Below are 26,574 nucleotides of genomic sequence, written 5' to 3'. Positions count from 1 at the left end.
GGACCATGCACATGTTGGAGGTGGTGATAAAGAGGAGAGCCAGAGCCCTGCCGCCTGGGTTGGTCTCTCCTGTCCCCTACCCCCAAATCCTCATCTGGAGGTGGTGGGGCTCTGGCTGTCAGCTCCAGGGTGGTAGCAGCAGCACAGAAGTAAGGGTGCCAATGGGGCGCTAAGTCTGCTGTGAAAAGTGATATTGCTGAATATCACTTTTCACATGGCCACCCTTACTTCTGTGCTGCCGCTGCTGCAGCACTGCCTTCAGAGCTGGGCACCCAGCCAGCAGCTGCTGCTCTTTGCTCTGCTTTCAAAGCTGTGTGGAGCTTTATGTGCTTAGGGGGTGGGGGGCTGTAAATGACTACAGACACAAAAAAGGGGGACCCGGTCAAATAAGTTTGAGAACCACTGATCTAGAGAGGATTCAAACAGTATACAGCTAATTCATATATCAGTTCCACATCTAACAGAATAAATTTCTCAGTTCTGACAGATAGTTTTGGAATCTTCTATATTTCAAATGTATTACACTAGAAATGCAGATTATGTGTCTGATCCTACACTCACGGACATCCACGGCAAAGCTGTAACTGATTTCAGTGATGTAAATTCAGGCCTTAGAAATGGAAGATGTGAATGAGTGACGGAATGCTGCCAACAAGCCTGACAACTGCTTTGATGAGAAGAATCTATCACCCACTCTATAGCATGCAATAATTCAACCAGTATTAAAGAAATCGCTGCAAGAGATCTCAAAAACTCCCATTGTTTAACCTCTCTTTCCTAAGCAAGCTAATGGAGAAGAAGCCAAAACTGCGATTATCCCAGATCTCTCTTGATCAAGCCTGGGTATAGTAAAGGAACTTATAGTAAAGCAACACTTGTTGCTTTGATAGATAACCTTCTCCTGTCTGTAACAGGGGAAGTACATCCAAGTCATCCAGGTAGGCCTCTGTGGAGCCTTTGATACCATCAGTTACCAGTACTCCTGACCCGTCTCCAAGAGGCAGCAGGGGTGAATGGAAATTCCCTGGTGAAGCCACCTTTCTCTGAGATTGAGATTCACATTATGGACAACTGTCCCTCCATTTCCAAGTTCTCACCTGCAGAGTTCCACATCTCCTGTACATCAGAAGCAAACAACACTGTCTGCTTTCCAACCCAAATCACCCCTTAGATGAAAAGCAGCAGGCTAACAGGGAATCCAGAAAAAAAAACGGTAATTCTGAACTCTCAAAGCTCATACTCTGTTGGGCTGGCTGTTTGCTTGTAGAGAGAGGAAATATAATACAGCATCAGTATGACACAATGACAATGGAACCCTACAATTTACAATTTTTTGTAAACTAGAACTGCACTTGAAAGGATACCAAACCAACATTCATTTTCTATGTTATCTATTATATATTTATATGGGCTTCCCTTGCCGGTCTCCTTGATAATAATATTATGATATATGTATATTACAGTAAATCCCAGAAGACCCAATCAGTATTGGAACTCTGTTATGCTAGGTGCTGTACAAACACAGAGGAACACGTGGTTCTTGCCCTAAAGAGTTTACAGTCAGGCTAAGGTACTCGGTATTAGACTTTACAACATTCTTTTGTGAGCCCTCTGGACAATCCAAAGTACGTCAAAAAACCACAGAGGATCAGTTATCGGAATAGCCAGAATAGTTATTGAGAACAATTTATCAGTCCTGGTGAAAGAAAGCAGCAAATTCATGCTTACAGAGACAAGCCTGAGCAACTAAGTTTAACTCCAGATCAAATCTCCCCAAAGATTAAAGGCTTTAGTTCAGATCCACCCCTTTAAAATATATTACAAATCTAATGCCACAGACAAACTGAAGAGAACTTCAAGAGATGATGTCGCAACTTTGAACCTGGGAAAAAGCTTCAGGAGGCCAAAGATGACTGAAGAGACACAGAGAAAGAACCAAATAATTTGTTTTGATGTAAGGCAGCAGCTGTAATGAGCACCCAACAAAAGAGCAAAATCCACACAAAAATATTATTTACTACTCCCTGAGTCTTCATAGATTCTAATCTCATAAGAGACCATTATGATCTAGTCTGGCTCCCTGTATAACACATGCACTGCAGAATTTCACCAAGTAATTCCTAGAGCAAGTCCATAACTCCTGGAGCACACCTTTTTAAAACACATAAAATCTTGATTGAAAGGGTTCAAGTAATGATGGATCTATCATATTAGATAAGTTGCTTCAAAACATGTCTTATTTCTAGTCTGAATTTGTCAACTTCAAACATTGGATTTTAGATTAAAGACCCCTCTACTGGCAGAGCAGAAAACAGGGTTCAAATTACCCATTCTACCTCTGAGATCTGAGAAGCACCACCAGGACCCAATAAGGATGAGGGATTGCTCTGGAGGATGTGTGCACCACTAATCCAAGAAATGGGAGCTGCAGAGCACCCCTAATTTGCACATTCAGTTTTACAGCAGAAGGCAATATGTCTTTTGGAAAAATATTGATGCTTAGGATATTAGAGAGTCCTGTGCTGTGATTAATGAGACAGGCCCTGTGCTGACATGAGAGGGTGCCCCATTCCCTGTGCTGTTGTAGGAGAGTTCCCTATTCTCTGTGCTATGAATGGTGGGGTGTGTTCAGTGCTTTACAACTGTTTTCATTAGTCACATTAGAAGTATCCGGTAATGCAATATTTATTTCAACAAGCTTAGAGAAGTCAATCTGACTTTCTTCAGGAAAAATGCACAAGAATAGCAAGCCAACACATCCTGGGCAATATAATGTGCCTGCAGCACAGTAACTTAGAGTGAGTTGGCACCCATGGATTTCGTATACTTGAGCAACCGTGCATCACTAATTTGACACAGCAGTAAGTAAGTATCCAGCCTGACACTGAATGATTTACTCTTTAAATGCCTGCAGCGGCATATTTTCCTACTGCTAATTGTTGATCTCATTTTGCACCCTGGTGTCAAATAGTCTCCCTGGGATAAGAGAGTAAAAGGGCAGGAAAACGTCAGCAAATCAGTATAGCTCTTAATGAAATGCAGGTCTCAAAGAAGATAACAGACCCCAAAACATCTTAAGTCTTGCTTGACACTTTTCTGTTTACAGTTTTTATGGAATGGTCACCATTTAATGACCAATTGCCAATAATACCTACTTAAGTGGGAAAATGGTATCAGTGACTTTACTGCAGACAGTATACTAAGGACTATACTATAAAACAAAGAGAAAGCAATTCACATAAGGATATTACAGGAAGAAAATCTCTATTTATAACAGCTAAATTTGAAAATTTTCAGAGTGGTACCGTGTTAGTCTGTATCAGCAAAAAGAACAGGAGTACTTGTGGCACCTTAGAGACTAACAAATTTATTTGGGCATAAGCTTTCGTGAGCAAAAACCCACTTCATCGGATGCATGCAGTGGAAAATACAGTAGGGAGATATATATACACAGAGAACATGAAAAAATGGATGTTGCCATACCAGCGATAATGAGACTAATTAATTAAGGTGGGCTATTATCAGCAGGAGAAAAAAGACTTTTGTAAGTGATAATCAGGATTGCCCATTTCCAACAGTTGACAAGAAGGTGTGAGTAGGGGAAAAAATTAGCCTGGGGAAACAGTTTTAGTTTATGCAATTGTTGCTTTTACTAGATTCAACAAACTCCAAATTTATGTCCAGATCTGGCAGTCCTTTCTTAGATCTGCGTGTCTAGTACATTCAAATGGCAAGAAAATATGTCCTAGCACAGACTATAGAGATTAGCTATCAAACAAAGTACAGGACATACCAGCTACATCTCAGCGTTCCAGATAAGGCTCAGCAAGCCACCCTAGTATCTTAGAATATCATACACTCAATATCATTTCTCCTTCCTCCATTTCATCCATAATGGAGATTTTTCATTACTCCAATATCAAAAAAGGTAATTTATACTCATATATTTTTTACAATAAACCATATATTATACTGATTTTTTTATGTTACATTATTGAAAGTTTAATAAAAGGTTAGTCATGAAAGAGAAATACTAAGATTATTCAGTAACTGACATGGGCTTTCCCCTTAAATGTTTTTGGATTGTATTAAAATGAAGGTTCTTATATTGCACTTGATCCACACAAAGAACTTCCAGTAATATCAATAGTTGCTCTGTATGAAGATTAAAGGCAACAGTATATGGTCCTAATTTTGGTAAATCTTTTATTGAGTGCTACAGTAAGTGGCCAATGGAATATCTATAGTAGTACACTGTGTGATGAAAGCTGCTATAGAAAATGGTCCGATTGATAGATAACATGTATAAATTTATACAAACTGAATAGACAATCTATATATTTGTTTTGCATTTATCATACAACTGTGTATTGTGCAGCAAATTAATTTCATAAAGAGTCAGGCTTCAGTATTTCTTTTCTTCAACCCAGTAATATATACGCACATACATACTTGATGGTCTGGTGTACAGATTTGATTGGCATGTGCCCTGTCACCATCTCACTTCTAGTCAAGCTTTTGGGCCAGATCCTCAGCTGAGGAAAATTGGCATAGTTCCACTGACCTGGGGATACACCAGTTCACACCTGCTGAGGATAGTGCCCTTAGATGTTTGTGCATATATTTACAAGTAGCATCGTTAAGGAAATAATGCTGAAAACCTCTGCCTGCTAAGCGGGTAAAGGCTGTCAGCTGCATAGGAGTACCATTCTATCTGGATCATGATAGCTTGCTGAAAGAACAGCAATACAGAGAGAGAGCCTCCCATTGCATAGGGTCTCTCCACAAACAGTTTTTGTAATTGATTTACTCTCCAGTGTAGATAGAGTTATACCAGTACAAAAGTGTTTTGTAAACTCTGCACAAACATTATGGGGTTTCACTGATTTAACCAATTAGTTTTTCTATCAATTTAGTTAAATTGGTACAAAGCTGTGTGCAGACAAGCTCTTAGTAACTTCAGCATGAGAGTAGTGTTCAGATGTACTCTAGTTCAGGAAAGTACTAATGCATATGCTTAAGCCAGGGGTGGACAAACTAGGGCCTGCTGGCTGGATCCGGTCCCTCAGGGCTTTGGATCCTACCCGTGAGATTTCCCCCCATGGCATTGTGGGCCCCACGCCACTCTCAGAAGTGACAGGCACCATGTCCCTGTGGTCCCCGGGCAGGGTGAAAGAGGGCTCCATACGTTGCCCTTGCCTCCAGGCACCATCCCCCACAGCTCCCATTGGCCGGGAATGGGGAACGGTGGCCATTGGGAGATTCAGGGAAGGGACCTGGAGGCACAGCAAGGGCACAGCATGCGGAGCTCTCCGCCCCCTCTCCCGCAGGGGCTGCAGCTTTCTGGAGCAGTGTGGCGTGGGGCCAGGGCAGGCATGCAGGGAGCCTGCTCTGGCCCAAGTGCGCACTGCTGCCACCCTGGAGCTCCTTTAGGTAAGCGGCACCGGGCCAGAGCCTGAACTTCTCCTGCACCCTGTCTTAAGCCCCCTGCCTATGCATCACACCCCTCCTGCACCCCAACTCCCTGCCCCGAGTCCCCCATACGCCCCGAGTCCCCCATACACCCCGCACACCTCCTGCACCCCAACCGCCTGCCTTGAGCCCCTCCTGCAGTCCGCACCCCTCCTGCACTCCTGCCCTGAGCCCCCTCCTGCACTCTGCACCCTTCCTGCACTCCAGCCCACTTCCCTGAGTCCTCTTATACACCCCGCACCCCTCCTCTGCCCCAATCCCTTGTCCAGAGCCCCTTCCCACACACCACACCCCCTCTCACACCCTGCATTCCCTCCCACACCCCAACCCCCTGCCACGGCCCTGCATACAATTTCCCCATCTAGATGTGGCCCTCAGGCCAAAAAGTTTGCCCACCCCTGGCTTAAACCCATCCCTGTTCAGGAAAGCACTTAAGCACATATGTATGTATTACACTTAAGTTTAACGCTTCAATTCTCTGCTACACATGAATTCAGCTTGGAGATTCATAGATTCATAGACTCTAGGACTGGAAGGGACCTCGAGAGGTCATCGAGTCCAGTCCCCTGCCCTCATGGCAGGACCAAATACTGTCTAGACCATCCCTGATAGACATTTATCTAACCTACTCTTATATCTCGAAGATGGAGATCACAACTCACAGGCGTTTATTCCAGTGTATTAAGCTATACTGAGAGTTCTGGATTTTATCTAATGTCAACTAATCTGCCTTGCTGGCGTTATAAGCCATTGCTGTCTTGTTTTATTTGGAGGCTAAGGTGAACAGTTTTCTCCTCCTCTGCTGCCACTTTTTGATACATGAAAATGCTTCGATGTACCCTTCTGTTTCTTTCCAACTAAATAACCAATTTTCAGCCTTCCCTCATAGGTAATGTCTCAAGATTAATCTTCTTGTTGCTCTGTCTGGCCCTCTCTAATTTTACTCCACTTTTTTGAAAATGCCGTCCCGAATGGACAGAAAAGCCATGAGGCTAAAGCAGCGCAGAGTAAGCAAAGAATGACTTCTCATAGTCTTGTTTAACACAAACCTTTAATGCAGTCCAGACTCACGTTTCCTTTTTTTGCAAACTCAGGCCGTCTTCCATTGAGGGCGTACTAGGCAATCACATAGAGCACAGGATTTTCAGGGGCGGGCATTTTGCTGGGGGGGGCGCAGCAGCAGCTCCGGTGGACCTACGCAGTTGTCTGCGGAGGTCCGTTTGCCGTGCTTCGGTGGCCGCAGGCTGGCTGCAGAAGCTCACCCAGAGACAGACCAATGGACTCGAAGAGATGGCTTGCGGCGCTCCTCTGGAGCCGCGGGAGCGGGTGGCACGGTGAGAAATGGCCGTGCGCCTAGGGCGCGAAAAACCTTAGTGCTGTCTGGCGCGTATCACACTGTGACCTCTATTTAGCTGTGTCTCTATACCTAGATTCTTCTGCATACTCCTCTACGACGTCTCTTCCATTCTGTTAGGTGTGAAACTGATTTTCCTCCTAGTGGAGCACTTTGCATTTGGCTTTTAAATTGAACTTCATCCGTTACTAGACCATTTCTCCAATTTCTTGTCCAGATCATTTGGAATTTTGACCTGTCTCCAAGCAGTGCAGTCCCTCAGTTTGTATCGTCTGAACTTATAGCGTCTTCTATGCAATATCTAAAGTCGTTGATGAGATATGAAACAGAGACGGTCAAAACAGACGCCGTGGACCACTTGGTTAATATCCTTTCAGCTGGAATTGGGACATTAATAACACTCTAGACGGTATCCAGCCATTAGCACCCTTGCTGTGCCCTCAATTTATTGCTAGTTGTCGACAAGCATATCATGCAGGCCATATCAAATCCTTACTAAATTCTAGGACCACATCCACGATTCTCCTTATCCACAAGCTCCTTATCCTATCAAAATAAGCTATCAATGTTGACACGATTTGTCCTTTACTCCATGCTGCTATTCGCTTCACCTTACCACCTTCCCAAGTTTTGCAGATGATTCCTTAATTACTTCTCCATATTTTCCCTTAGCACAAGTAAACTATACGAGTCTGTAGTTTCCTGGGTTGTTTTTATTTCCCTTTTTATAGATGGGCACTATATTTGCCCTTTTCCAGTCTTCTGGAATCTCTCCCGTCTCCCATGACTTTCCAAAGATAATAGCTAGAGGCTCAGATACCTCCTCTATTAGCTCCTTGAGTATTCTAGGATGCATTTCATCAGGCCCTGGTGACTTGCAGGCATCTAACTTTCCTAAGTGATTTTTAACTTGCTCTTTTTTTATTTTATCTTCTAAACCTACTGTAGATACTGTAGTAACAATTGTAGGGAGCTGGGTATGGGTCTCTGATCCTCAGCTGTCTGGCCCCAGTAGAAGCTAGAGAACTATATGGCCTACTCTAACTTCTACTGCTAACACAAGATCCATAACAGACCCTATGCCAGTGGAGGATCAGGCACCATGGCTTCACCATGCCCTCTCCTGTTATGTCACATAACTGAACTACCCCTTTTCCTTTCCTTACCCTGGAGGTGGTGTAGCTAGTGCAGGGGACACAAACAACTTTCCACCAGCAAAGAGTTTCTCTGCTCAGGAGGAAGTACTCCACTGGTTATTTCCAGTTGTTTAAAGCCCACTTTGCACCAAGGAATCCAGCCATAAACTAGTGCAATGGGATGTAAGCATGTGTTTAAGTATCTTCCTGAATTGGGATCATGGAGCATGAGGAGCATTTCTGTGAGCAAGGAGACTTGAATATAGTGGGACAAAAAAAGGCAATTCAGAGTGAAAAGGGGGTGAAATCTTGACAACTGGGAATGGATGGACTAGTTTGGTAACCTCCATCCAGCCTTCTTAATTAATCAAATCAGAATTTTTGGAGGCCAGAGAAATTTAAGTTAAAGATTAATGTCTTTTGCTCGAAAGATTGAACAGTGAATGGAGGAATGTCACAATCAGTTGGGGAAGAAGGTTTGCATGGGAAAGTAGGTTCAAAAAAAAGGAGGGAGAAAAAGAGAAGAAAATATCAAAACCAAAATTTTTCAGTTTTTGTTTAAAACCATAACCCAAAATGTTTCAGCTATATCACAACATTTAATAGAAAATACTATAAATTCATTCAAAAATAGATTTTTTTTTAAAAGTTAAGGCTTGTCTACACTTAAAACTCTATAGCAGCACTGTAGCTGCTGCTGTAGCGCTTCAATTTAGATACTACCTACACTGACAGGAGAAATTCTTCCACCAGCACAGGTAATCCACCTTCCCCATTGACTTAGTGCTGTCTACACCCCTGAGCAACATAGTTAGGCTGACCTAATTTTCTAGTGTAGATGAGGCCTTAGATGAAAAGCCATTTTTCACCAAAAAAAAAATTGAAACAAATTTATTTATGAAACCTGTTGGTAGGAGGGAGGATTAAGATCCTTTAGGAGATGTTAGAAATATGGATAGTCTTCATGTATGAATCTACTTTTTATTATATATTTATCCACAACCCACCCTTTGAAACCTTTTCATCACTGATTTGGTAAGGTAAAGGTTCCTTAGAATACATTTTAACTCCAGTTAGGTTGCCTACCTATACAGTAAAAAGAATTAATAAATAAGATCATATATCTGGTCAAAAACTGGAAAAAAAAATCTAATTTTTTTCTAAACAAAATTTTTAGTTCTCAAAACATTTCAACCACCTCTCAGAAGTTAAACTCAAATTATTTACAGCCAAATTTAAATGAAAATGGCATACAGAGAAATTTTGAATAGAAACTTTCTCTCACATTTTTTCATTAGCAGCTTGAACCCCGAATACACAGCTATATTTTGTTCCCTTGCAACACATTCTATGTCGTGATCCTGCATAAAGCCAAATTTTGACTCTTTTGCAAAGCCCAAGTGACAGGGTTTGTGCCCCCCTCTGAGAGGAGTGGTGGATGAAGGAATCCTCCCTTCAGCAGCTGGCAAGATTAACTGCGGCAACAATTGCAGCCTCAAAACTGCAGAAACACCTGTAGCCCCTCTGCATTCTCTTCATAAAGCGTTTTTACCAGTGGATCCACATGGCCCACTGGTCATGCCACCTCTCTCCCTTATTGCCTTCAAAACCCTTCTATAGAATTCCACTTCGTGGTACAGCTTCTCCATGGCTCAGACTCCCATGAACTGCAACTGTGCCAGTTCTTCCACCTTTGACTCCTTCCACATCCTTTCAACAGACTGCTGGATTTGGCTCATAAATACTTGGTAAGCTGACCAAAAAAGGAATAGCTCTAGCTGTGGACTGTGCAATAAGTTAGTCTGGTGACAGATCCTCCAGCACCAGCTTTACTATCATCACAGGACTCAGCTGTGCCTTTAAACTGCAGTGCTATATTAGGTATTGCAAGAGCACCACCACCCCATGGGAATAACAGAGAGAGAGACTCTGCTTCACAGGATATGCCTGGCATTGAATGGGAGCCAGCTGAAAGGGTATGGAGTAGTCGTTTGCTGCTGATGTATTCATTTACTGTTCAGAAGCTGGGACCGGGCAGTGGCCCAGACTACACTTATTTTAAATAAAGTAACATGCAAAAATGTGTGATTGCATTAATATGGGCTATAAATTAAATATGCTTCCCAAAATAAACAAATGTAACAGGCTGCATTCATTGGACACATAGCTGGTGTGACGAAGGCTGCTGGGAGTCTAAGGGAGTTAGCCAGCTGAGTTCACCAGTGGAGGAAGGTTTTTTTTATTTTGTTTTCTTTTTTTCCCCATTCCCTTAACTTGCAGGTAACTCCACAAGGAAGAACCCACAATGGGAGAGAAATGATGTGTTCTCAACACCACTGCTAGCTCTTTCTTTTCCTGTACCTGTGGGGTACCTAGTTAGACAGGTATCATGACCCTGGAGGCATCTACCAAGATCCTGGTTTTGACTTGCTTGGAATGCAGCCTTCATGTCCAAGTCAGTGAAAGCCAGGCCAGGGAAATCACCTGGTGTGAGAGTCCTTCAGGAAGCACGTAAGAGAGTTGAAAGAGGAGGTGTCTCATTTGTGTAGCATCTGGGAGCATGAGGACTACATTGACAGGATGCACATGGAAATATCTGGGATGAAGGATGCTAGCCAACTACAGATGACTACAGCAACATCAGAGGAGGAAAGAGAACTGGTTGTTCTGTGTGGAGGAGATTGGCTGCCTGCCATCTAGGGTAGGACACAGTGCTCCATCCTTCACTCAGGTCTCATTTCCAACATGGTCAAGAACTAGTATGCTGTACTGGCAATGGGAGGTGACCCCAATGACTGAAGAGGAGGAGCCATCTGACATTAAGCCTGGGAGGCTCACAGCACCTAACAGGTGAAGTGCTGGTAGCTGGGGACTCCCTTATGAGGGGGATGGAGGCATCCATCTGACCAAGAAAAGGAAGAACATCTTAGCCCATCAACTCACTAACCTAGTGAGAAGGGCTTTACTCTAGGTTCAAAGGGGGCAGGTGACAAAAGCTTATAGATAAGCTTAAAAGGCAACCTTAACAGACAGATGTTGGCGGGGGCGGGAGACATGGAAAATTACAATAGGGTCATAGGAGCAAAAAAATAGAAATCAGTGGAGGAATCTACTCAACATCTTAGATGTTTATACACAAATTCAAGGAGTATGAGGAATAAACAGGAGGAACTGGAAGTATTAGTGCATAAGTTAATTATGACTTCACTAGCATCACAGTGACTTGGGAAATCTCATCACTTCAGTATTCATATAAAGGGGTATATCTTGTTCAGGAAGGACAGGAAAGGAAAAAATAGGGAGGAAGTGTTGCATTATACATCAAGAATATACACATTTGTTCTGAGGTCCAAGGAAGGAGGTGAATGTCTCTGTGTAAAGATAAAAGGGAAGGAAATAGGGGTGATATTGTTGGGGTATACTATAGACAACAAAATCAGAAACAAGAGGTGGATGAGGTGTTTCTAGAACAAATAACAAAAATATGCAAAACATAAGACCTGGTAGGAGTGGGGAAATTTAACTACTAGATGTCTGCTGGAAAAATAATATGGCAAAACACCAAATTTCTAATAAGTTCTTGGATTGTATTGAGGACAATTTTTTGTTTCAGAAACTGGAAGACATAAGGACAACAGGACATCATTTTAGATTTTATTCTGACCAGCACATAAGAATGGGTTATGAATCTGAAGGTGGAAGCCAATTTGGGTGAACGTGATCATGTAATGATAGATGTCATGATTCTAAGGAAAGGAAGGATTGAGATCAGCAGGGACAATGGACTTAAAAAAACCCAGACTTTAAAAAACTCAGAGAACTGATAGATATTGCTGCCTAAGAAGAAAATCTAAGGAAAGGCGTTCGGAAGAACTGTCAGTTTCTCAAGTAAGCAGTGTTAAAGGCACAGCTTAAACTATTCCACTGTGAAGGAAAGAATCATAGAATATCAGGGTTGGAAGGGACCTCAGGAGGTCATCTAATCCAACCCCCAAGTAGAAAGAATAGTAAGAGGCCAATATGGCTCCATCAGAAGCTCTTTAATTACCTGAAAATAAAATATTAATCCTACGAAGAATGGAAACATGGATCAATTGCTAAAGAAGAGTGCAAAAGAATAGGATAAGCATGCTGTTACAAATCAGAAAGGCTAAAGCATAAATGAGTTACACCTAGCAAAAGACATAAAAGCCAATAAGGAGAAATTCTTTAAATACATCTGGAGCAAGAGAAAGATGTAGGAAAGTGTAGGTCCTCTACTTAGCAGGAAAGGAGAGCTAATAACTGTCAACCTCAAGAAGGTTGAGGTGTTTAATGCCTATTTTGCTTCAGTCTTCACTAAAAAAGTGACCAGATAGTCAATAAAATTAACACTGACAAGAAGGAGGAAGGACTGCAAGCCAAAATAGGGAAAGCACAGGTTAAAAACTTTTTAGATAAGTTAGATGTATTCAAATCAGCAGGGTCTAATGAAATTCATCCTAGTATACTTAAGGAACTAGCTGAAACAATCTTGGAACCATTAGCAATTATCTTTCTGAACTCATGGAGGACAGGTGAGGTCCCAGAGGACTGGAGAAAGACGCAAAGAAGATTGGGGAAATTACTGACCAGTCAGTCTAATTTCAATACCTGAAATGACACTGGAGCAAATTATTAAATAATCAGTTTGTAAGCACGTAAAGAATAATACGGTGAGAAGGAATAGCCAGCATAGATTTGTCATGAACAATTTCCTTTGGTGCCAAGGTTACTAACCTATTGGATAGGGGAAAGCTCTAGATGTGATATATCTCTTTTGACACAGCCCTACTTGACAGTCTCATAAGCAAACTAGGGAAATGTGGTCTAGATGAAATTACTATAAGGTGGGTGCATAGTTGGTTGAAAGACCCTACTCAGAGTAAGATATCAACTGTTTGCTGTCAAACTGGGAGGGCGTATCTACTGGGGTCTTGCAGAGGTTATTTCTAGGTATAGTACTACTCAATATTTTCATTAATGATTTCAATAATGGAATGGAGAGTAGGCTTATAAAATTTGCAGATTACACCAAACTGGGAGGGGTTGCGTGTACTTTGGATTAGAATTGAAAATTATCTTGACAAACTGAAGAACTGGTCTGAAATCAACAAGATGAAATTCAATAAAGACACATGTAAAGTACTTCACTTAAGGAGCAAAAATCACATTCACAGCTACAAAATAGGGCATAATTGGCTAGGCAGTAGTACTGCAGAAAAGGTTCTGGTGATTATAGTGGATCTCAAATTGAATATGAGCCAACAATGTGTTGCAGTTGTAAAAAAGACTAATGTCATTCTAGCATTTGTTGACAGGAGTGTTGCATGTAAGATAATTGTTCTGCTCTACTCAGCACTGGTGAGGACTCAGCTAGAGTACAGAGTCCATTTCTGGGTGCCACACTTTAGGAAAGATGGGGATAAACTGGAAAGCATCCGGAGGAGAGCAATAAAAATGATAAAAGGTTTAGAAAACCTGACCCATGAGGAAAGGTTAAAAAACTGGGCATATTTAGTCTTGAGAAAAGAAGACTGAGGGAAGACTCGATAACAGTCTTCTCAAATATATTAAGAGATCTTATAAAGAGGACGGTGATCAATTGTTCTTCATGTCTACTGAAGGTAGGACAAGAAGTAACGGGCTTGATCTGCAGCAAGGGAGATTAACACTAGATATTAGGGAAAACTTTCTGAACTATAATGGTAGTTAAATTCAGGAATAAGCTTCTGAGGGAGATTGAGGAAACCCCATCATTGGAGGTTTTTAAGACAAACACTGGTCAGAGATGGTCTAGGTTTACATGGTTCTGCCTCAGCACAGGGAGCTGAACTTGATGACCTCTTAAGGTTCCTTCCAGCTCTACATTTCTATGATTCCATGAGTATAGTTGAGTTACACCAGGGATGTATTAGGCCCAGTGATTTTCTCATTTGGATCATCTATCTTCATCCTTTTTCTCTCAGTTCTTCAGAACTAGAACTTGCTGCTGTTTACACATTACAGCTATTCCTCTGTGACTGTGCTCTGATTGAAGGCCATAAAATGCTCTCCACCCATGGTACAGCATCTCTATATTGCTTCTTTACCAAGTGGGGCAAATAGTCAAAGAATCAGTTTTCCTTCTTTGATGTAAATGTCTTAATTCTCAAAGGTTGTACTGGCTCACTGGAAATCTGGGAGACCAGTGTATTAAATGCGTGCAAAGAACTAAAAATATGTAAATGAAATGATAATAGTAATTTGGCTACAAGCTTGCAAAACATGCTAACATGTCTCTGTGCACTTGCTTGTATTGTACATGTTTTACAAATCTGAGAAGTAATCAATGATATAACTATTTCTTCATGGATCCATATTTCGATTACCGTTGTACTTCTTGAATATGGAGTTTGTCTCTCAACTGTTAGATGATTTTTTTTTTACACGCTGTACGCACTTTTCTCTACACCATATACAGTATGATATGCTCTAAAAACATATGGTGGAATGTTGAGTATTTTGTTTTGGGGAAATAACAAATTCCTTTAGCTCTGTACAAAGAACTTTATTCATCCTTTAGATACGTGATTATTATCTGGGCCTATGTTTGCTTTTCCTTTACTTTAAACAAGAGCCACTTACTGTAAATCATCTTTTTGTTTACATTTATACTGGTGTGTATGTGTGGCCTCTTGTACTAAAATTCTAAGATAAATTCAGGTTCTGTAAGAGCTACATAAAGGAGGTAGAGTGGATTCAGAATGCAGAGTGGATGAAGAAAAATTTATCTGAGTTGATTTTAAAAAACAAGATATTCCTCTTCTTCACTCTCAGCATGAAATTCACTCCATTCTCCTTCTCAAGGTTGAGGACGGAGGAGGGGGGAGGAGGAGAAATAAGATACTTCCTCCAATATACTGGTAGGTTGTGGAATTGCTGCACAGCCCATCCTGCCAGCAAGTGGTACCTCTCAAGCCCACTGAGCAAGGGTTCCTGGCTGTGTCATCCAGATAAGTAAGGATCCCTCTGGACCAACAATTTTAGAGTCATTGTGAAGCCCTCTTGCCCTGCACACTGGGAGTGTTCAGCTCATGCAATCACAGCTCTACCCATTCCCCTTATTTGTAAAGGATAATGATAAGGACAGTGTAGCATGGAGGGACTTGCATGACTCCTCCGCCAAGGAGGGATTTCACCCCCAGTGCATTTCTTTGCAGAAGAAATTTAGAGATATCATAAATTAAAGGTAATTTTTTATTTGCACTCTGCATGCATGTCACAATGCAGAAAACATCTCAACCTTAAAGGAGCTGGCAGTCGAGCTTCTGTGGCTGGTCAGCTCCTCACCATGGCCAGGTTCTTGTTTCCTCTCCATTCCCACTGCAGATTAATACCTCTCACTGGTGTTCAAGGACTTATTGAGCTAACACAGTGCTCCTGCCTTTGCACATCAACACACAACTCCCACTGACTCCTATGGAGTGTTTTTAAATTACACTAAATAAGGATCTGGATTAGAAAACAAGTCTGGTTTGTATTCCAGCATAGAATGCCAACAGTGTCATATATATTGCAATGCTACACTGCACATTGCTCTACATGTTGTTATTGGACCAGATTTGTAAAGGTATTTAGGTGCCTAAAGATGTAGCTACCTAGTGTAATTTTCAAAATCACCGTGTCACCTAATTCTTAATGACTTCACCTAGATTGTTTTGAAATTCCCACTATATGTCTAGCTGCATCTTTAGGCACCTAAATACCTTTACAAATCTAGCCCACAGGCAAGAAACAGATTTTGGCCAAGATTTTCAATAGTGGTTAGTGATTTTGGGGTCCCCATTTGGAGACACCTTAAAGGGGTCTAATGTTTGGAAGCTGGTGAGTACCCATCCTCTGAAAATCAGGCTCCTTTAGGGGATTAAACTGGGCATCCAGAAACTGAGGCACTGCAAATCAGTAGTTTCTTTTGAAAATCTTGACCTTCATGAACAGTGGTATAAATCAGGAGTAACTCATTCGGCGGGTTACAGTGGTATAAAAACAATGTGAGATCAGAATTAAGCCTCCAAAACTTAACATGTTCTACACAGTTTAAAAATGACTAATTTATTATTGCATTTGTAAGTGAGGCCTGTTGAAAAAAAGTATGAAATCACTGAAAGGTTATTTGAATGCCAACAAAATAAAGAACAGGAGTACTTGTGGCACCTTAGAGACTAACACATTTATTTGAGCATAAGCATGAGCTGTAGCCCACGAAAGCTTATGCTCAAATAAATTTGTTAGTCTCTAAGGTGCCACAAGTACTCCTGTTCTTTTTGCAGATACAAACTAACAAGGCTGCTACTCTGAAACAAAATAAAGCTTTCAAACCTAGACAAAAATATGCCAAGAGGCTCTGCAACAAGGAGTGAGCTAGAAAAGTTAAGAAATAATTTTATTTGTATCACATTCAAGTGGTTCTTGAGAGTTCTTTGGCTACCCACGGATTTTAACTAAAGGACAAATTCTTCTGTCAGTTACACCAGGGCAATCTCATATGCGGTATAAATGAGGGCAAAATTTGGTTCTGAAATAAAGATCCATCCCAGAAAAAGTTATCAAGCCAGAAAAAAAAACCACTTTATGACTATACATACATTTAGCTGTGACTTTGTACCCGCCTAATGGAGCATCGTGGCCTTCCACAGCATCAAATCCAGCTGATACTAGAACAATGTCCGGATTAAACTCCTTGGCAATTGGCATAATCACAGTCCTACGGAATAAAAAGGCAGCCAGTTACAAACTACAGGTCATACCTTCATGAAGCATACTGCTTGGCGTGATCCCCAAAATCCACTATACAAAAACAAAAGTCTGGGCATCAAAAACATTCATGTCTTCCTTTAACTAAATTCATCATTATATGTAGTCAAAAAGTTCTACTTTTCCCATCTCTGCTTTTGTTCTTTTTCTTTTCCAGTTTTCTAGGTTTTCTTTAAAGTACAGGTACATGTGAAAACTTCTAATATTACACACACATCTGTGCCTGTTTTATCCCACTGCCTATAAAAAGCTGTCTCTTCCAGGGGAGTGACTAATGGTTTACAGAGAATATTCAAAGCCTCAGTGGAAACCTGGACTGCTCCAGTGAGTGCGAACTTGGTGTAAATTTGAACTATAAATTTCTGTTGGGAAAATGTTTGCTTTCCAAACATTTTTTTTTCTTAACATTTTAAAATGTTTGTCAAGGTGGGGGGTGAGTCTAGCAAAGGAAAAACATGAAATTCCCTTAATCAAATCCAGGCTACATTGTCAAGCCTTTCCAAGGTCAAGCATAGCAGGAATGTGACAACCACAAAATAGTGACAGCAACCCCTGCTGGTTTCAGTCAGATAATTCAATGCTTCACATTCCCAAATGTTCTAGTTTTTTTAACCCTTTCCTTCATATAGGTTTTATCCTGGGTTAGGATTTTGATTGTTTAGCTTAGCTTTTATCAGCATTTAAAGATTTCTTTAAAGCAAATTTATTAAAGAAAAAGTAAAACTCAAGCTGGATTCACAAATATTTTCTTTCACGTGACTTTTCAGGATTCATGCTCATATGTTGGCTTAAAAATTACAGGTTCAAACACTGATACTTTATTCTTGTTGACTGTTTAATTTTGAAGGTCTTCAATAATATTAAAAGTCAATTGCATTAATTAAGATGCTAATCTAAATTCACTAACTCCAGAATTCCAGATTTCAGACTAAAAGTCTTCTTAAAATTAATATCTTTATATACCATATATGATAGCACTGCCTCCACTTTCCTGACCAGCCTTTGTACTGGACAGGCAGTTCAGCTGTAGGCAAGTCTACAGCTTGTGACATGAAGGAGTAAATGATCACTTTAGCCTTTGGGTTGATGAGTTTGGGATCCACGAAGGACTGGTGGATAGCTGACACTTGTGCCCCCGTGTCTCTCCACGCGGTAACCTTCTTTCCGCCCACTCTCAAATTTTCCCTTCGCTCCAAGGGGATTTGAGAAGTATCCGGGCCTGGGGATCTTTGGTGTGATGGTGGTGTAATGACTTGCACCCGAGTGGGGTTCTTTGGGCAGTTGGCCTTTGTATGTCCCAGTTCATTACACTTATAGCATCTTCCAGCATAACTGCGTCACAATGTCAAGGATGGGATTATGGCGACTAGGTAAGATAATAGAGCTCCAATACAAAGGATGTTCGTTGATATCAATTGGAGTATTGTAGGTGAGGTCTTGGGTTGCCTCTGTTGTAGGGATTGTCGGTGTGCCCCCTGGGTGTTTCATTCCCTTTACAGTAGCTTTCTTGCTTTCTCCACCTCCATCCATTTGGCTCCAATCTCCCCCGCCTCGGTGAGATTTTTAGGTTTTCCATCTTGGATGTACCATGTTATGTCCTCAGGACACACATCCAAGAACTGCTCCATTTGTATGAGAGAGGTGCAGTTCGTCAATGGATTGAATGTTGGTTCCTGATATCCAGGCCTTATAATTCTTCAACGTAGTAGGCGTTGTCGGACAAAAACACAGTTCTCGCTTTTTCGTTTGGGTGCAGCAAAATCAAATACTTATATATTCCAGCAATTGCAATAGAGGAGGGAGTGCCATAGGACACTGGTCGCTCCAGTCCCGGACAGGTCTCTCAACAGGTAAACAATTACAGCAAGCATTTATACCTTTGTTACAGACAATAACAAGACGTAATACAGACAATAATGAGCACAGCTGCATTTTGTTATACATAGCATCCTGCTATCTTATTTTCCTCACTTCTGGGCGCCAGTCTAAGTATTGATTATCAGTGCAGAGTCATGATAACTTCTCACCAGTTCTTTCCTACTCGCCTCACACTATCCTCGTTTCTAAAAATCTCAGAGTCATTAGAGTTACAGCTGGCCTAACTCTTGCTAACAGACTGACATGCATTAGATCCCCTACAATCACTTGTCAATTCTTTCCTCTTCACAGCTAGCGTGTTTGGGATGACCCATCTGGGTTCCACTTTGGGTTCTGAAACGCGGACGGGCATGATCGGAGTTATCCCCATTCTGTATCTGGCCTTGGTTTGGAACAGTTTATAATCATTCATTTGGTCCTTTGGCATTTCAACCGCCACTCTGCTAAGGGTCCACTGAGGTGTGACCTCAGCTCTAGCTAGTACTGGTCTTCAGGATGCTGTACCCAATGCAGGCCTCTTCAAATTTCTAAGAAAGCCTCAGTGTCATCACCTGCCTTGTAGTTGGGAAATTCTTGTGCGGTATGAACAACTACTGGTGACGGGTGGTTAGGATGGGTGTTTCTGTTGCTTAGCCTGTTCTAAATTCCAGGGCCTGCCGGTGGGCCTCCTCTGTTTTTCCATCTCTCATTGTTTTTTCCATCTCTCGTTGGTGTTTTCCATCTCTCGTTGTTGGGCTGCATCTTTGCTGCTTGTCTCTTTTTGTAGGCTTCCTCTTTTATCTCCAGCTCTCTCCTGTGGCTGGCCTCTTTTCTCTTCTCTCAGCTCCATCTCTTTTTCTTTTATTTCTAGTTCTTGTAGTTTGTTTTCCATGTCTCGCTTGTGCTCTGCGTTTCTGATTTGTGCCTCTGCCTCCAGTCTTGCTAGCTCCTGTTCAGGTCCTTGTAGTCATGGTTCTGTTTTCTTGTGTGGGTGCCTCTGGTGGTTGCTGCTGAAACTGCTAGCTCTCTGTTGCTCCTGGAGTCTGCCTAGCAACTCCTTTTGTTTAACTTCTCTTCTAGCTAACCGTTTGACATGCAAATTACAAGTCAAACCAGTTTATTTACCTGTGTGTGTTTGCTGGGATACTTGACTCCCAATGGGAGTGCTATTGTTTAACAAAAGACCCTTAATGTCCTTAATGGCTCCTTGCTTAAATGCAAGCCACCAAAGCAGCAGGAAAAAAAAATTCTCTCTGGCTACTTTTTAAACCAAAACCCTTTCTCTCTGGTAAAAGCCCTTAGCAGAGAAAAGCAAAATAATATTCCTACTGGCTTCTGGATTCTTACATCCCACGCTGCCACCATATCATAAGCATCTTCCCAAATCTGGACCTTAGCGTCCAGAATCTGGTGCCTAGCATGAACCCTTCTAAGCTTAATTACAGCTTAGCTTTGATCTCGCTGCCACCTCCAAAAATTCCAGGGTTTTGGCCCCCTGTGTCTCCCCAAAACCTTCCCTGGAGAGACCCCAAGACTCAGAGACTCTGAGTGTCTCAACAACAAGGGAATAACCCACTTCCCTTCCCCCTTTCTCTCCACCCAGACTTTCCTCTCTGGGCTAACCTGAGAGTACTGATGCAATCTCTTTACATCACAATACCAAGAAGCATGTCTCCTCTATTCCAGAAAGAGACAAACCCCAAATACAAGAACAGAAATGATTCTATCTCTTCCCCCTCCCACCAATTCCTGGTGCTGCAGAGCTTACCCTCCGTAGATCTAACACAAAGAGATTCCCCTCCCTTCGTCCTTAACCTACCCAGAGAGAAAAAATCAACAGTCTTAAAAAGAAAACTTTATATAAAAAGAAAGAAAAAAGACATAAGAATATAATCTCTGCATCAAGTGACAATACAGGGCTATTGCTTATAAGAAAAATATGAATAAACAGTCTGATTCAAAAAGATATCCAATTTGAAACATTCCAGCAAGCTACACACATGTAAATACAACTAAAACAACATAAAAGCCTATATTGTTTTTCTACCTGTACTTACAATTTGGAAACAGAAGATTAGAAGATAGAACGAGCCTTCTCATAGCTGAGAGACAGACAAAAGACTCAGACCCAAAAATTCCCTCCCTGACTTTGAAAAATCCAGTTTCCTGATTGGTCCTCTGGTCAGGTGTTTGGTTCCCTTTGTTAACCCTTTACAGGTAAAAGAAACATTAACCTTTATCTATTTATGACACGCCTCATTTTAAATTACTTGTGCATTCTTTTACTGATACCTCACATAGGAAAAAGAAGAGCATGTTAAGAAGCTAGACTTCATGTTAAATAAGTTAGACTGTTAACAGTTCTCATCCATTCTGTGTGATTTTTGTTTCTGCATTTCAACTTCCTTTGTTTTGTTCCAAATTGCTCAATAGTAAGCTTAACACTAGGGACCATATCCTCCATTCTTTACTCCCACAAAACTCCACTTGAGTTGCAGTCATTCAGAGTTTTATCTAAATAATAAGTGTAGGGTCAGTACACTAGAGAATCAAATTGCTGTCATTTTAGCTCAGAAAAGAGGGTAGTTCAACTTTACTGCAGGTCTGTTATGCTTATTCCATTGATATTGCACTAAAGCAATACAATGCAAGTATACAGAAAATTCCATAAAGACACAACAGTTATTACATAAGTACCTTTAAAGAAAGCTGTGTTGAAAGAACGTTAAGTTTGTAAAGCAAGTAGTCAAAAGTTAGGACATGCCTGGGCAGCCTTAATCCAGCCCCTTGTGCATATTTATTGTGATACAGTATTTAAGTCCATGATCACTGCCTCATTCACCACACACCTTCCAATTTCTGAAACAAATGAGACAGTGGCCCTACAGACATCAGCCTTCTTCATTGCACAGCCCCAAATTCACCCTGAGAGCGTTGTGCGTCCTGTGCACTGAATGAGACAGGGATGATGTGAAGTCCCAGCCCAGGTCCTGATTCTAACTCTCTTCTCCCTCATACTCCCATCTCCTCAATCTCCTGCTCTTGACCTACAGCACTGCATCTCTCCTGCCACCCTATCACCACCCCAGTTCCTCATCCCTCTGCATTCCAGTCATATTCCTTATCCAAGCTGCCAGGGGAAGTCCTGCTCAAGCTCGCTGTCCTGGGATGGCACATGCCTCTGTGAGGAAGGTGCATGAGTAAAGCTCCATGTTCATCGCAAATGCGAAACAACACAAAATGAAAAAGAACATAAAAAAATGGCATAAAACAAAAATGCACCCTACAGTAGCAGCTCTTGTCCTGCAGGGCTGGATCCAGCCCTACTCTGAGTGTTGCAACCTGGCATATGGAATCATAGTGCTCCTCAGGTTTTCCCCGCCCTCTCTGATGAAGGGGCAGCTGGGTCAAACCTGAGCAATGCTGCAAACTCATGTCCAAGTCCAGGGCCGGCTCCAGGGGTTTTGCTGCCCCAAGCAGCCAAAAAAAAAAAATGCCGCGATCGCAATCTGCGGCAATTCGGTGGGAGGTCCTTCGCTCCGAGCGGGAGTGAGGGACCCTCCGCGGAATTGCCACCGAATACTTTAAAGTGCCGCCCCCCTCCAGAGTTCCCACCCCAAGCACCTGCTTGGTAAGTTGGTGCCTGGAGCCGGCCCTGTCCAAGTCAGAATGCCAGGCACGGGGAACTGAGCCTAGACCTGCAGGACAGGAGCCACTGCTGCAGAATGAGTGCGGGTGGGCTTTATCTGCAACCCCCTGGGGCCTCCCAACCCCCAGGTGCAGGACCTAACCCCCTTCCCCAGAGTTTTCAACCTCCTGCAGGCAGGACTCAACCCCTCACTAGGTCCCTCCAACCCAGAGGACAGGGAAAATATATGATGAATAAGTGAGGGGTCCTCAAGACTAATAAGTGACCTGGAGAGCTGGGATTCAGTAGGGGAGGTGGAATATTTAAGGGGGTAGGGAAGGGGTTTCTGGACCTAATGGGATTGGGAGGGCTGAAGGTCAATAGGACAGGGGTGTGACAGGGTGTTATCAGTAGCATTCTGATCACTGACATTGCTGTAGCTTGGAGAAGGCAGAGGGCCATTGCTGGCATATGATGGCGTATATTACATTGGTGGATGTGCAGGTGAATGAACCGGTGATGGTGTGGCTGACCTAACCAGATCAGCCACACCATCACCAGTTTATTCACCTGCAAGTCCACCAATGTAATATACGCCATCATATGCCAGCAATGCCCCTCTGTTATGTACATTGGCCAAACTGGACAGTCTCTATGGAAAAGGATAAATGGACACAAATCAGATATTAGGAATGGCAATATACAAACTTGTTAGGGAGAACACTTCAAATCCCTGGCCACACTATAGCAGACCTTAAGGTGGCCATCCTGCAGCAAAATACTTCGGGACCAGACTTCAGGAAACTGCTGTAGCTTCAGTTCATCTGCAATTTGACACCGATGCAGCTCCAGGATTAAACAAGACTGTGAATGCTTGCCAACTACAAAACCAGTTTCTCCTCCCTTGGTTTCACACCTCAGCTGCTACGAACCAGGCGCTATTTCCTCCCTGATGAACTAAACTCATGTATCTTGCTGGCTTGCTAGCATATATACCTGCCCTGGAATTTTCCACTACAGTGCATGCTGCCGCAGTGGGTATTACCACCCGAAAGCTCATGCTTCAAAGGCTGTTAGTCTATAAGGTGCCACAGGATTCTTTGCTGCTTTTACAGATCCAGACTAACACGGCTACCCCTCTGATAGGTTAACAAGGTAATTGGGGAGAACAGAAGGAGAGGAAACAGGAAGCCAGGGGAGCTCAAGAGGAGCTCAGAAGGAAGCACAGAGAATCAGTCTGGGTTGGGCTGGGCAGGGCAGGGCAGTCAGGGCTGTAACCCTGTATTGCACAAGTATTGTTATGTAAGAGGAAAATAAATGCACACCTTGGTGAAAGATAAACAACCCAGTGTGTATGTTTGTGACGGCGAAACCATCTGAACTGCCCAGGCTGCGAGGTTCACCAGGTACCGATGGAGGCACTCTGTGACAAGGAGAAGTATATAGGGGGGCTTGAGGGTGCCTGGATAATGGGTAAAATAAAATAAAAAGAAATTCCTAAAACAAAAAAATATATAGAAAATAAAAAGAATATCATGAGCTCTACACACGAGCAGCCCGGTCATCATATAGTAGTTGTAAATGGATGAATCATGCTCACTGCAGATTGAATCTTTGGAAAATTTAGCTTCCAAATTCTAACAAGTTTCTAGTGAGCATATGCAAACTGAGACAATTATTCAGATCCTTATAACTTGATCATATTTGGTCACAGTTCCATTGGGAAGCCAATAGGCTTATCCCTGATATCAGGACATCCCACTCCATCTCCTGACCAAATTTCAAGTCCCTGCTCCAAAGCCTGGAGACGCTAGTCTTAGTGAAATGGTTATAAGAATTGTTTAGCTCAGGCAAAACATGTTTTTCCCTAATCCTGTTCTCAGAAACAGCTCAATCATTTTAGCTGAAACTTCCCAGAAAAATTCACACTGAAGCAAAAATACACCATGGAAAATTTCAGCTCAAATGGTTAAATTATGGGAAAGTTATAAATAACTGAAAACAGCATCTTACAATGGGAAGTGTCAGGCAACCATACTTATAGGCGTCACTATTTAGCACTATCTATAATGGTAGTAAAAATTTGTACAGAGAGAATACATGGAAACCTCCAGACAAAAGAAAGTGATGACGATTAAAATGATAGTAACTGGAAAGGTGGGAATGACATTTAGAATGGTTCTCTCAGTGATAACTGAGATAATAACGGTGAGTAGACACCTCAAAATGCTTTTCTGAAAATTAGCAAAAAGAAAAAAAATGAGAAATTCTGCTTTTGAGAATCCAGATGTAAAGCATCAACTTGGATGAATGTATTTCACACCAGAGCAGTACCGCCACTCCCCTCACAAAAAAATAAGATTACTTTACTAACTGTGGCAGACTTTTGCTAGTATGATTCAGCATATTGCACACAGAGCTGTCCTGTGAAGACCAGAAAAGCTATGTCATTGCTTCCTCTCCCTTTCATCCCTCCAAATTTGGGGGTAATTGGAATATCAGACTTAATCTAATTCATCTTTCATGTTTTAATAATAAAAATACATTTATAGTTCTTTTCTTTGCAAAATACTAAGGAAAGTATAATTTGATTGCTAGGATAGAAAGTTAGTCCCTATTTCCTTCTAAAAATCATTACTTGTTCATGGTTCTCACTACAGCAACCCAAGGCTGGTCTTTGGCCTTCAAGAAAACCATGGCTGCAGGTTCACTGATTTTTGGGAGGACCCACATGGTAATGGATTCTAGTGCTCCATAGACTGCTACTGATAGCACTAATGTCGCTCTCTCCCTTAAACCTAGCAGCATGAATCTAAGCTGGTTCCTGTGTTGAACAAACAATATGATGTTGCAAACATGAAGGGGCAGTTCATCATGAAGGTATAATGCACATGGTCTAATGGACTACGTGTAGAATTGAAAGCCAGGGACGTCTCCTCTCTGTGTCCAGCTCTGACAACAACTCCTTCTATGGCTTAGGCAAGTGATGGAACATCTCTGCCTACATTCCTCCATCTATAAAACCAAGACAGTGATACTTTCATACCCTATGGGGTTGCTGTCATGAGTAATTTGTTTGACTCGAACATATAGATAATACATTTCACCAGAATGCACACCAAACCCTGTCATCACAGTGGCTCTCACAGATCCCCAACCTCCTTGGCTTGTCTGGACAACTGTCCTTTGCAAAACCTTTTAGATGTTGACCACCATGCAGAGCCCTGTTCAAGCAACTGGGCTGCACATCACCAGGAGGCTGGGGGCCCTTTAAGATCCATCCCTTCCCCCGCCCTTAGTTGAAGTTCAGTTCTTCCCTGAACCTAAGTTTTGTTTAGCTCAGGGAAGAGGGAACAGTCAGAGAGCAGGTTACAGCTCCCTGATCCTGTGCTCGCCTGGCCAAGCATCCAAGAGAGCAGCGCTGGGACCTTGTGCTAGTGAAGGATCTGCATAGCACAGAGAGCTCCACCCATGACACCAGTGTGGGGTGGGGTAATTGGCTGCTTCACTGAGTTTGCACCAGAGTGAGTTCACCCATGCCATGGCCAGCTTCAGTCAAAATATGTCTGGACCTGAACATTACAGAGGAAAAAAAACCAGTAAAATTACATTTGGGTGTATTCTAAAGAATCATCTTGTTAGCCATCCCTAATTCCTCAGGACATATCTATGCTGAATACTATATCACATCTGACAGGTTCTGGTTATGATGAATGTCAAAACACTTTCTTACAGTCCCAACAAAAATACTCTAAAAGGCTCTGTAGACAGAGGCTGTATCCAAGATTAAGACTAAGGATAGTTATTATTTTATCTGGAGGGGAATTAAGAATTAGATCCAGGCAGTAGTGCACTAGGGGCCAAATTCTTCTATCAGATGCAGTAGTGCAACCCTACTGAAGCCAGCTGGGCTGCATGGGTGTAACAGAATGCAGTATCTATTACTGAGATATTTCTGAGACTTTGGATGGAAATACCATTGTCTGACTAGATCTGAGTTTTATATTTTAACTATTACTCATACCCTCCTCTTCTTCCTTCCCTCGCTAAAGAAAGAAAAGCCAAAAGAGAGAGTTATTTTCTGTTATCCTGTGTCATACAGAGCCATACTTATTGGATATAAAGTATTCACCTGAAAAGAACAGTAGGATTCTAGGGACTTCCCTGCTCTTTCTTTCCTTTTGCTGTGTCACTAATTGCACGTCGCATTTTAAAATCTTGAGCAGTCGGCACATGGCTTATATCACACCAGAGTTTACTTCACTCCATTAAGCCTTACAGGTATAGTGGAGCTGTCTCCTCTGACTCAAGAT

General features: G+C 42.0%; 1 protein-coding gene across 1 annotated transcript in view; it reads right to left on the bottom strand.

The window, feature by feature from the left end:
• HDAC9 (histone deacetylase 9) overlaps positions 1-26,574 on the bottom strand; it is a 362,822-nt gene that overhangs the window by 52,021 nt on the left and 284,227 nt on the right. Inside the window, exon 22 of the mRNA XM_075062391.1 lies at positions 16,608-16,726. Coding sequence (XP_074918492.1) covers positions 16,608-16,726 — 119 coding nt within the window. The remainder of the gene's footprint in view (positions 1-16,607; positions 16,727-26,574) is intronic.

Source organism: Chelonoidis abingdonii, chromosome 2 (genome assembly GCF_003597395.2).
Source record: "Chelonoidis abingdonii isolate Lonesome George chromosome 2, CheloAbing_2.0, whole genome shotgun sequence".
In the NCBI taxonomy this organism is placed as follows: Eukaryota; Metazoa; Chordata; order Testudines; family Testudinidae; genus Chelonoidis; species Chelonoidis abingdonii.
This window is presented reverse-complemented; position numbering and strand designations above follow the sequence as displayed.